The sequence below is a fragment of the Dipodomys spectabilis genome, unplaced genomic scaffold, assembly GCF_019054845.1.
Source record: "Dipodomys spectabilis isolate Male_0828 unplaced genomic scaffold, ASM1905484v1 ptg000173l, whole genome shotgun sequence".
NCBI lineage: Eukaryota > Metazoa > Chordata > Mammalia > Rodentia > Heteromyidae > Dipodomys > Dipodomys spectabilis.
This window is the reverse complement of record NW_024870850.1, coordinates 2,091,133-2,104,301: the sequence shown is the minus strand read 5'-3', so window position 1 is coordinate 2,104,301 and position 13,169 is coordinate 2,091,133. Positions and strand designations below refer to the sequence as shown.

The 13,169-nt window shown below is 44.8% G+C and overlaps 1 protein-coding gene across 1 annotated transcript; it reads right to left on the bottom strand.

The window, feature by feature from the left end:
• Window positions 1–2,022: 2,022 nt before the first annotated feature.
• LOC122119816 (zinc finger protein 317-like) lies at window positions 2,023–12,695 on the bottom strand. Its single transcript, XM_042693880.1, is given in 8 exon segments — window positions 2,023–2,478; window positions 2,480–3,754; window positions 4,807–4,889; window positions 6,489–6,584; window positions 6,986–7,112; window positions 7,607–7,746; window positions 8,388–8,507; window positions 12,634–12,695. Coding segments are annotated over 8 exon segments (1,938 nt in total). The 5' UTR covers window positions 12,644–12,695; the 3' UTR covers window positions 2,023–2,391.
• Between the last annotated feature and the right edge of the window lie 474 nt (window positions 12,696–13,169).

Sequence of the window (13,169 nt, the reverse complement as noted above, 5' to 3'; positions counted from 1 at the left end):
AATACCTTTATGATTCCTCCAGACACTTTCCAAATCCACTTCTCACTTACTTCCTCTCCTCAGCAGGCTTGGTAACCTGAAATCTGCAGTTGTCTCTTCAAAGTTATTTCTGTGCAGCCTTTCCTGAAAAGGTCAAGCGGTCAAAAACAGTTGTACACCATCCACAGCACAGGTTTAGTGGACCAACCCATCATCTACCTACATCCTTACCAGCAAAAATCCTCTCTATAGCATTTACCATCTACCTCCTTGCTATAGATCCACCTTCACTAACTCCAAAAGCTCAATGAGTCATGTTTTAAGTACTGACAGAGGCACTGCCTGCCAGGGACTGGTTCTAGGTCAAAGTCATAAGCTCAAGTTCTTTCACACAAAAGAACCAGAAGTATCTCCAACATATATATATATATATATATATATATAGTCAAACAGCATAAACATAATGTAGTATAAATTCTCCCTTTATCCTGAGCTTTTATTGCTTTGGGAAGAAGAAAAAAATAAAAGAACTATATGTTTTGTACACATGGCTCTAGTGGTAGTGCGGGCTGTGAGCAAAAAGGCCAAGTTAAGCTCCAGTAATGGTGCATGTGTGCACATGCACATAAACACACACAGCCTGAAAAACCATACTCATTTATGTCCACATTATAGTTTATGTAGAGATAGCAGTAACCACCTCAGCAATGAGCACGGGCTCCATCCAGTGAGCTAGAAAACATTCTTCTTACTCATCAGTAAAGCAACAACAAAAGCAATGGAATTTCCACAGCAGCTTACGTCATTAACCAGTTTTATTTTTCTTCATATAATAGGAAATATAACAAATATGACGCTGGCATACACACCCAGAGCCACAGGGAGCCCAGGATCACAATGCATTAGCATCTGCACTGTCTTCTTAGATTGCAGTTTTCATCCTCATGGTTAACAGATGGACCTTTCAGTACTACATCCTGGATCTCCTTGCAAGGTAACAAGTAGGGGGAAGACCAGAAAAACAGAATGTAGACAGAACCTACTGTTCATCTGTTAGTGGAAGTGGATGGTACCAGCTGCAACAGAAACTGTTCTAAATAGCTCAACTGAGACAGAACCTGACCTCTTTGATGTAATAAGAGAGAAAACTAGGGCAACACTTGGAAGCCTCAGGTGCCCTGGCTGGACAGCAGGCCACAAGCACTCCAAAGGATCCCATGTGATCAAGACTCCATACTTGGATCACTACCCATTTGGATCTGATACCAGCAACAGACAGGTACTGAAAAATCCCCATCTTACCCAGTAAAGAACAGTGATAAATATGTCATTGGTCAAGTAAGTTAATCACCAAATTATCTATCTAGAATGAAGCTGCAGAAAAAGTTCATACAAAAAATACATGGGGGCTAGGAAGGTGGCTCAGTGGTAGAGTGCTTGCCTCACATGCATGAGGCACTGGATTCGATTCCTTAGCACCACATAAGCAGAAAAAAAAAGCCAGAAGTGACGCTGTGGCTCAAGTGGTGGAGTGCTATTAGCCTTGAGCTGAAGAGCTGAGGGACAGCTCCCAGGCCCAGAGTTCAAGACCCACAACAAAATATAAAATAAAAGAAAAAAAATAAAAATTAGGACAGTGCCCAGAACCAGAGTTCAAGCCCCATGACTGGCAAAATTTTTTAAAAATAAAAATTACATACATACATTTTGTAATGAATAGCATAACCATGAACATCAAGAGTAAGGATGAATGAGCTTGGGCATGTTTGCACCAGGGAAAACTAAGTGCAATCCCATACTCAAGGGAGAAACCACTTGCTGGGGTCCCTCTCCAATGCATACAAAACATTTCTACTCAAGATTTATCAGCAGCGTAAAGTTCTCACGAGCTTCCTGTAAGAACTGCATTACATTTATAAGTTTTCAAAGGAAAATGTTATTTCCTAGCAGAAGTGTTCATGAGAACCATAAGACCTGAGGGGTTGTTGCAGACAACTGTGGAATCATGCAGACTGATCAGCCTCAGCAACACTGACATGGTGGGGGGGCTCCCGGTCACTAACAGGATAATCACATGGCTGCCAGGTGCCCATAGCACCATTCCCCATTCTAGAAACCAAAAATGTTTCCAGACAGCTGGCCCCCCTGCCACATTCCTTGCTTTGTGCTTTGGTGCTTTCGTCATGAGTGAGATCAGGAGAGACCATCCTGCCATCACAGTGACAGAGATGGCCCCTTATAGACCCAGAAGATGGGAAGCACTGAAATGGTTTTCAACACTAAATGCTAAGCTAAGCTTCTCTCCCCAAACTTCTTGGGTGTTTCAGAGCTTGATATGTGTTCGAGTTCTCCCCATAGTGCAGGTGCACAAGCATTCACAGTAAGAACCTGTACTGCTTACTCCCTGGAAAGTTAGAGCAAATCTCCTGCAGGCTTCTGGTCTAGCTCACCCAAGTACTCACTAAAGCCTTTTCCACACAGAGGGTACAAAGAGTTTCTCTCCCCTGTGGGACTTCAGGTGGCTCCTGAGGGATGAATGGTCGCTGAAGGCTTTCCCACAGGAGAGGCACTCATAGGGCTTCTCTCCTGTGTGGATCCTCCGGTGCACGTTCAGGTTGGAGCCTATGCTGAAGGCTTTCCCGCAGTGGTCACACTCATATGGCTTCTCTCCCGTGTGACTCCGAGTATGTGTCCTCAGTGTGGACTGGTTCCGGAAGGCTTTCCCACACTGCCGACACTCCACGTGTTTCTTCACTAGATGGATGCTCATGTGTCTCCTGCGGGACAGGTAATCACCGAAGACTTTGCCACATGCAGTACACTCATAACGCCTCTCCTGGGTGTGGATCTTCCGGTGTGCGGTGAGGTTGGAGCTGGCACTGAAAGCTTTTCCGCAGAGGTCGCAGCCATATGGCTTCTCTCCGGTGTGGGAATTCATGTGCGTCTTTAGGATGGACTGGTTCCGGAAGTTTTTTCCACATTGGCGACACTCCACGGGCTTCTTTACGATGTGGAGCCTCATGTGTTTCCGCCTAGACAGGAGATCCCCAAAGGATTTGCCGCATTCTTTGCACTGATAGGTTTTCTGTACCAGATGGTTCTTCTTGTGCAGATTGAAGTTGGACTTCCAGCGGAAGGCTTTGCCACACTGCGTGCATGCATAGGGCTTCTCCCCCGTGTGGTTCCGGACATGCTCCTTCAGGTGCGACGGGTGTTGGAAGGCTTTCCCACAGTCCCGGCACTCGTAGGGCCTCTCTCCAGTGTGTGTCCGCTTGTGTGCAATAAGGTGGCAGCTCCTGCCGTAAGCCTTGCCACACTCCTCACACTTGTAGGGTCTCTCACCGGTGTGAACGCGCATGTGGATCTTCAGGGCTGATAGGGTGCGGAAGGCGTTTCCGCACTGACTGCAGTCAAAGGGTTTTTCTTGGAGGTGAGTTCTCGCATGGCTCCTGAGGGCTGATGGGTCATTGAAGGCTTTCCCACAGTCCCCACACTCATAAGGCTTCTCCCCTGTGTGGATCCTCCGGTGCCGAGTCAGGGAGGCGCTTGTGGTGAAGGCTTTCTGGCACTGGTGGCATTCATGCATTTTCCTCCCATCATACACACTCACGTGCTGAGCTGGATGGGTCCTGGTCTTGAACGAGATCCCACAAGTGTAATGGTGATAGGATCTCTTCACAGCAGAACTTCCCATTGGCTGAGGAAGATGAGGGCCCATGCTTAAGACTTCAAATAAGTTGGCATAGTCAGAGGACTTCTCAGTTAGGCTCCTTTCCTGTCGGTTCAACAGGATTGAGAGTTGACCTGGGCATTTCCAACATTTATTACATTAAAAAAAATTATTTGATTGATGCTAAGAACTGAATCAAGGCTTCATGCATTCTCTACCATGGGGCCCCAGCTCCAGCCTTACATCTGAGCATTGAATAGCATGAGTAGACACACCTCACATCACACTATGACTGAAGATATTCCTGTCTCGTTTGACTCTATTAAAGAGAAAAGGCAGCTGATAATAATATACTTGAAATCTCAGCACTCAGAAAGCTGAGTCAGGAGGACTCAAGGTTCCAAGGCTTTCTGAGCTATGAGTCCCTAAACAAAGAAACAACAACAAAACAAAAATCATCAGAAGTAGTGCTGTGGCTCAAAATGGTAGACCACTAGCTAACCTTGGGCAAAAAAGCTCAGGGACAGCACTCACACCCAGAGTTTAAACCCCACAACTGATAAAACAAAACAAACAAACAAACAAACAAAAAACCTAATAACAACAACAACAAAAAACCCCAAAAATAAACAGCATAGCATAAGTTTCACATAGAGACTCAGGGCCTCAGTAGTCAAAGGTGGGCCAAGTTATATAAACTTTTACTCATCCAAACTCTTAAATGAGTAAGTCTGGGTTAAGGCTGGGGTATTTTCCCAAAACAACAATAGTTAAGCTTCCATATCAGTGGACTCCATGTCTGGATTTCAACAAAACTCAGCCCTGAATTTGTAATGAATATGTACAAAATACACTAAGAAGAACTACTCAGATAGCACTTATACTTGTACTAGATATTACTGAATATCTGGAGAATTTTTAAAGCAGATAAGAGGACATGGCTGGGGTCCATGTAGATATGTATCTCACCATTTAATATAAGGAACTTGAACATCCTCAGATGCTGACAGGTCTGGGAACAGGTACCAAAGCCCAGTGATATTCAGCATCTCTGGAAGTCTGGATTCTAATTACCTGCTTCTGACTACTTCTCAATTTACAGCCACCCCAGTCACTTCTAAGATGGAAGATCCAAAATTATCCAAAGGAAATCTTACCATTGTCACACCACTGGACACTTCCTTCCCAAAGATGTTTTCCATGAGAATTGACCACTTGGCTTTAGATGGAGTTTCCCAATCTGAAAATAATTGGAGAATCATTAACTTGCTGTAAGAAAAAAAGCAAATGGCAGGACGATGGGAACAGAACCAGATGGATTTCTTTGCAAACACTAACTGTGCACTGTGAAATCCATTGTACAAGGGAAGAATCCCAGCATGAGCAAGACAACTGTGAAAAACACTGGTGTCTCACTATGGAAACTAGTGTACAAGTCCTTCGAAAAATTAAAAATAGGCACCAGTGGTTCACGCCTGTAATCCTAGCTACTCAAGAGGCTGAAATCTGAGGATCATGCTTTGAAGCCAGCCCAGGCAGGAAAGTCTGTGAAATTCTTTATTATCAATTAACCACCAAAGGAACCAGAGGGGAGCTATGGCTCAGGTGGTAGAACGCTAGCCTTGAGTGGGAAAAAAAGCATAGGAACAGTGTCCAAACCCTGAGTTCAAGCCCCTGAACTAGCACCAAATAATAATAATAATAAAAGTAATAAATAGGTAAAAGTAAAATTAAGAATAGAACTTCCATAAGATCGAACCATACTACTTCAGGATTACATGAAACTAATCAAAGTCAGCTTACTACTGAGATACCTGTAAGCCTACATTTACCAAATCGCTATTCACAATAACCAAAGAAGTTAAATAAGCTATGTTGTTCATTACTGAATGAAAAAAAAAAAAAAAGGTTTTTGCATATAGCCAGAGTGTTACTCCTCCATAAAGAAAATTAGATGGTTTTCAAGAAAATGGATGGGAGCAACTAGAGACTGTCATGTGTTCTAAGAGGAATCAAGGAGTCCCACAGACAAGTGGGAGGTAAAGGAAAGGCCATGAAAAGTGGAGTATATGTCTTCTAGGCAGAAGGGAGGGAGCAAAGGGGAAGGAATAACAAAGGAGTTGAATGTGGCTGAGTATATTACATGTGTGTGTGGAATGTGAGTTCCTCGGGTATAGTTAATATATGCCAATAAAAATTTGGTTGTGTAGTTTACTTGGAAATGATGGGGAAGAAATCTAACTCAAGTAAGACTGACACTGCTAACACAGCAACAGCATACAGACAGTCAAGCATATATTTCCGTATGGAAATATCAGATTCAAAGTTAAGAAACACAGAGACCAAAGAAGCAGTAGGAGGAGACAGAAGTCAAAGAGAAAAAACTTCCTATGTGGCAGGTATTACCCAGTGGACTCCAATCTAGAGCTGGGAGGTCACATGGTGGAGGCCTGGGCCTTGTTACATGCCAAGATGGTGGGAGGTGCCAGGTCTCTGAAGGCACTTACACATCACAGGAGACATTTGTCTCTGAGTGAGTGATTTCTTCTAAGAGTGAGACTGGCCTTACCTAGGTCTTCTGCATGTGTCTTGAAGCTTTCTGCTTCTAGTTCCCTTTCAAATTGGTTCACACACTACAATGCCATTGCTATGTTGTGATGCAGCTAGAGGAAGCCCTTGCCAAGAGGGTAACTTCATATTTTTCTGGGCCTTAGTAGTCTTATTGCTACTAAGCCTCAGGTATTTCATTACAGAAACAGGAAATGGATAAACACCCACCACTGCCATCACTGATGAGAACCAAGTCAAAAGCACTTGTGTCTGCTTGATGCTCACTCACTCGAAAGGGGACTTCGCTCCATGCTCCACTCTTCTGTCCTCAGATCCTCCTCTTGCTCCAAGTGTGAGATGAGGCTGGGTTTGCCAACCTGATACCCTGCTCAGGAGGAGAGACACAACACGCTAAGGGAGGACCAGGCAGAGGACACCCCTTTCTGTTTGGCCTAGGTCAGCATTTTTGTCTCTTTGGGTCTGGAGGTGAACAAGTCTGACTTAGGAAGAACAAAATGGTGGTGTCACTTTTCTAAGGAAAACAGTTTTGTTTTGTTTTCTTAATGAACTGAAACCACAAATACCTACATGGTTCATCCTGCAAAACAATCAACCTCAGAAATCTATGCAGGCCATCAGACACACATGAGAATGCCCTGAGGTCAAGGTGAATGGGATGGTCAAGATTCAATACCTGCAACACTCTGTGGAGGGTGAATCTCAGCTCTGCTTGCTGTCCCTAAGTCTCTGCCTAGGTCCTGCATGATGAGATGGAACCAGCCTTACCCAGGGAAGTCAGGTTGCTATAGTTCTCCAGCATCACATCTTTATACAGCTTTCTCTGAGAGGAATCCAACAGGGGCCACTCCTTCTCAGTGAAGTCCACAGCTACATCCTGGAAAGTCACAGACTCCTGCCACAGCACACACAGTTGGAGACAGTAAGCAACCCGCTATGGGTATTCATGGGAATATGGCAGATGCTAAACACTGGGCACAAGACTTAACAGTGGATTTCCAGGGAATGTGTCCTGGGACTTGGTATCTATTCTAGGCGGCAAGTCCCCAAACAGCTTAACAACTTCTCACTGTGAGGGGCTCTTGTGGTAGTTTCAATTCTTCAAAAAAAAGGCTGGATGTCTCGCTTGAGGCATTTCTTGCCTGCTCTCCCCTCTGCCTCTAGGTCTGAGCATAAGTGGGCCTGAGCACTAGCAAGCCTGAGAGAAACACTTGCTACATAAATTTCCAATATGAAGCCAGCCAGCCACCATCACTGGCTCTCTCCTTGGCTCTGACCAGGCATCTGCTGGCCTGGATGAGCATCTAAAGAATTCCCCAGTAAAGGTGGTGGGAGCAGGCCAAGAAATAAATGCTCATCTTGCCCTGGCGCCCTAAGACCTTTGTGTACCTGAGAAGCAACAATGGATGGTGTGCAAGGCTCCAGACCACGCCAAGCAATCAGGTGCAAATTCTGGGGACAGGGATGATGTTTTGACGAAAAAGGAAATTCTACCTCCTGGAGACAGGCAGGGTCCTGGATAGACATGGCTACAGGAGGAAATAAGATGCATGACAATCAGCTCTCTGTAACAACTATGAATGTCCACACACCCTTTCCCCCTTATACAATTTATCAATAAAGCAGAGCAGCCCTGCTCCTCTCAAAGACAGAAATAAAAACAGGGTGTTATGTCCATGAGCAGCAATACACATGTCAAATATCCTGTACCCAAAACACTCAGGACTACAAATGTTTTGTGTTTCAGAATGGGGGGAGGGTTTTCTAATACTGGTATGTACATAATGTACATAATGAGGATCTTAGTGATGCTTCACAGGTATCTCAGGCACATAGCCTGAAAGAAATTTCTTACAATATTTTTAGGTCACCTGTATTTGGCCTGCAGCCTACCGCATGAGGTCATGGCATACCAAAAAGATTTTGAGTGAATTTAGGAGAGAAGAAACAGCAGCTCTGGCAGGTGAAGTAATTACTGGGCTCCACTTTTGTCAGGCAATTAGTGGTATGGGGACACTGCACCCCCTCAACTCTAGCTGCCCTAGATCTCCAAAGACTGGAGGCTGTCAGTTGCTGGGCAACCCCTACCATGTTCATTCTGCCCACCCACTTGCTCTGTCTACACATCCCTTGACCTATGATTTCTGAAGGTGACAAGCCAGGCACTTACTTAATGTGGGAGACAGACCCAGGGCGGCCATACTGTGGGGATGGCAGTCAATTCTCCTCACAGGCATGGAGAGAATAAGCAAGCCACTCTCCTCCTGATGGGCCTCTCTGCAAGGGGCATCTGTGGTAAAAGTAATGACACCAGGCAGGTCTGAGTTTAACTGAGGAATGACATACAGGCCTGGCACTGGTGGCTCAGGCCTGTAATCCCAGCTACTCAAGAAGGTAAGATACAGAGGATCACAGTTTAGGCTAATGGATAAGTCTGCTAGACCTTATGTCCAAAATAACCAGAAAAAAGCAAGGCTGAAAAATGGCTCAAGTGACAGAATACCAGCCTACCAAGTGTGAGGCTGAAAGTTCCACCACCAAAAAATAAAATATATAAAAACTGTGCAGTGTGAATGCATTAGAATGTACTAGAATGCCAGTGAATTACTTGAATTCCAGGCCTTCTTCCTGCTTTTTTGCTCATAGCTGTCACTCTACCACTTGAGCCACACCTCTACTTCTGGCTTTTTGCTGGCAAAAATTCTACTTCTGTTTTTTTTTTACTGCTTTTTGCTGATAAAAAGTCTCCCCAAAGGCTCACTTTTTGTTGTCTCCCATTTATCGTGTACCCAACCTGCCAATAAACTCCAAGACACAAAATTTTGACTTGTCTGATGCTTTGGTCCCTGTTTCTCCAGAGCTACAATAGTGTAACAGTGTCTCACTCTAACAGATAAAAAACAAAAACAACAACAACAACAAAAATGGGGCCAGTGGTACAGCCTACAATCCTAGTAACTCTGGAGGCTGAGATCTGAGGACTGCAGAAGCTAGCCTGGGCAGGGAAGTCCTTGAGACTCTTACTTCCAATTAATTACCAGAAAACTAGATGTCCTCAAAGTGGTAGAGAGCTAGCTTTGAGCAAAACAGTTTAGGGAGAATGCCCAGGCCCTGAGTTCAAGCCCCACAACCAATTATCCCCCCCCCCCCAAAAAAAAAGCAAATAGGAAAATGAATCAAAAGGATGAATGAATGAAATGGACCCACATTTGCCTGCCTAGGCTTCCATGGGGCTAATGTCTTGGTGGCCATCAAGAAAGGGCCTAAAGAATCTGGAGGGTCTAGAACCTTCTCAGAAGGTCCTGTGAAATTAACAGGGATACAGAGACTAAAACACAACACACTGGACAAGGTGGCTCAAATCTGAGATGGCACCACAAGGACCTCAGGCCTGTATACCTCCTTCCCCCTCCCCCCATTCTGCAGTGGTGCAAACCAGATCAGAGCTCAGCATCTGGGCAATTCTTTACCACCATCCCCACCGCCACCAGTGCTTGTCAGGGCTGGAGGGGGTCACCAAGAGCTGCCGGCCTGAAGAGGGACAGGAGTCAGATCACCCGTTCTAGGAACAGCTACAAAACATGTTTCCTGCAAAATACACAAAACCAGACTGATAAATCAGAATGCTAAACACAGTGGGCAGCCATTGGGAAAGGGGGATTAACCTGTCAGACCTAGTGTTTAATTTCTCTTTATAACAGGGTAGAACTGTCACCCTGTCCTGTTTTCATTCAATTCTACTTTTATCAGAATCTATATTTGGCTTCAAAACAGGATGAGGCAAGTGAGGGGGACAGGATGAAGGGTAATGCTGAGTGGCCTTAAATCTGTAACTGCAGGCCTCCCACACAGTACCTGAGTTCCAGCCTCGTCCCTCGTGATGCCAGATCCATCACCTTCTAGCAAGAAGAAATATAACACCAAAGTCAAGTAGACATAGAAATAAACGAAGTTATGAAACGGAAAACACATGGCATAAAACAAGCAAAATTCTGACCCAACTTTTTTTTGTGCTGGTCCTAGTGTTTGAACTCAGATCCCGGGCTTTTTTGCTCAAGTCTAATGCTCTCTACCACTTAAACCACAGCTCCACTTTCAGCTTTTCTGGTGGTTAGAGATAAGACTTTCCTACCCAGGCTGGCTTTGTACCACCATCCTTAGATCTTAGCATCCTGCATAGCTAGGATTCCAGGTGTGAGCCACCAGCACCCAGATAGTTAAAAAAAAAAAAAAAAATCATTGCCTAAACCAGGCATAGTGACTGACTCATGTCTGTAATCCTAACACTCAAGAGGGATCCTGAGTTCTAGGCCAGCTTTGTCTACATGAAGAGTCTATACAGAAAAAACAAAAACAAACAAAATAACCATTAAGTATTAAAAATGAAAACACTTCTAATTTCTAAAACATTGCAGATATATGAGTAAATTATGAACACTTTGGTAGGTGAATGGATAAATTCCAAAAAAAAAAATTTCACCATAACAAAATATCCAGTAGCTCTCTGGCCTGAACAGGAACTGAGGTGTCAGAAACTTCCCACAATAGAGATGTATGCACGTAATTAAGTCAATTGATAAAGGCCTAGAGCAATTTATTAGAAAAGCTGTTTTGCTGAAGAGTACTGTTCTTTAGGAGAAACTATTAGAAAAACTTCCAGCAGATAGTAGTTTCTCTTTAAAATTGGAAAGAAAACAGTACTGCCTAAGATTTGCTAACCAAAGTCCAGTCATTTCCAGCCAGTCCAGTAAAGGAAACAAAATGTGTACAATTCAAAGGAAAATGCAATTACCTGCCTGATAAAGATGATAAATCTATTTATGAAGTCCACTCCAAATTACACAAATATAGGAGACAGGAAACAGAACCTAAATGCTTTAATTTGCAAATATTTGTAAAACTTTACCAAAGCCCACCATTGGTAGATTATGCCTGCTTTTAATCTTAGCTACTAGAGAAGCTGAGATCTGTGGATCAAGGTTCAGAAATCTGAACTCATCTACATTTAACAGGCAAAAAGCTTCAAGTGGAAGTGTGGCTCACCAGCACCATGCCCAGATTTCTAGCCCGACTACCAGTACAAAGACAAGCTAGGCCAGGCCTGGTGGCTTATGCCTGTAATCCTAGCTACTCTAGAAGCTGAGATCTGAGGACCACAGTTCTAAGTGGTAGAAGCAAAAGAGCTCAGGGCCAGCTCCCAGGCTCTGAGTTCAAGCCCCATGACCAAAACAAAAAACCCAACAAGTTGAGCTCTAATGGTTCAAGCCCCCTCTAATCCTAGCTATTCAGGAGGCTGAAATCTGAGGATGGCAGTTCAAAGCCTGCATTGGCACGTAAGTCTATGACACTCTTATTTCCAATTAATCAACAAAAAGCCAGAAGTGGGGCTGTCTGACTCAAGTTACAGAGTGCCAGCTATAGGCAAAAAAAGCTAAGGGACACTGCCCACACCTCCTGGGGTCAAGCCCCAGTATTGAAACTTACTAATCTCCTTTCCAGCTGAATTTGTGAATACACATTATTCTGGTCCTGCTAACTGTTGAAATTGTGTATGTGACAATTAGCACTTTTTTTTTTGTTGCACATATGTCCTAGTTTCCAATTTAAAACTATGTCAAGAAACAACATAAACAGCCCCCAAACTAAGATGCCAAAATACAACCGAATACAGCGGTAAGTGCAGAAAGCAAAGTGGTTTATTTCCTGCGACCCTTTCACCCCATGTCTTAAATTCAATCAGGCTTTTGCACCCTGACTCCCCCTCCTCCCGAAGTTGAACTTTGAAAACCCCAAGGGTATTTCATTATGGTGTGGGTCCTGGGACTTGAACTCAGGGCGTGGGTACTGCCCCAGAGCTTTTAATCTTTTCATTTTAATTATTTTTTCCTAAAGGCTAGCCCTCTACCACTTGAGCCACAGTTCCGTTTGTGGCTTTTTGGTGGCTAACTGGAGAGAAGAGTTTCAACGGAACTTTCCTGTCCCCGTTGCCTTCGAACCGTGGTCCTCAGCTCTCATCCTGCAGAGCAGCTGGGATTACAGGCGAGAGCACCGGCGCCAGGATTTACCAGAGCTTTCTGAATACCCAATTCCAGTTTTCACATCTCCAGCGTTTCGTACCGTCGGCCGCGGAGTCTAAAACAGCCCCTCAGCCTGGCTGTCTGGCCTTGGGGTCCCCATTTCCCTCCGTCTATACACCCCCCAGTTTCGGGGACCCTCACGGATGCCACGGGGTAAAGGGCTCAAAGCGGGACTGGACAGCACTGCTGACAGAACTGAGGGAACATGTCTCAGAAACTGCCGCCTGAGGACGAATTCATAGGAGAGGTCTACGGGGCTCGGGAGTGTGTGTGTGTGTGTGGGGGGGGGGGGGGGAGGGCGGTCCTCAACAGGTAAAACCGAGCCGTTACTTACCTTACCTTCACCCATGTGTTTTTATTGCGACCGCCTCCGGAGAGTAATGGCTTCCGCTTCACTTCCGCCTTCTAAATCTCGCGGGATCTCATTGGCTGATCCAAACCGGAAGCTGGTGCGGGAAGGATTCTGGGAAGTGTAGTCCTTCGGTGTTTTGGGAGGCTTGGTGGCAGTGTTCAAGTGTAATCTGACCCTTCAGCACATTCCCCGATTTTTCCTTTGTCCTACAAACCCATCCTAGATTCTCTTTTTAGCGGGGCCCATCTCTCTGCTCTGTGTATTATTTGTACAGTCAAAACCACAAAAGAGCAGGCAACTGACACCTATAATACTAGGTATTTAGGAGGCTGGAACCGCGAGGATCCAGGTTCAAAGCCAGCCTGGATAGAAAAGTTCATGTGACTATCCAGTTAACCAGCAAAATTCTGGATGAGAGACGTGCCTCAAGTTGGTAGCATACCCAAAGTGAGCAAGAAAGCCAAGAAAAGGTTTGAGGCCCCAAATTTAAGCCCCAAATGCAGACACCATCCCTACTGAATGG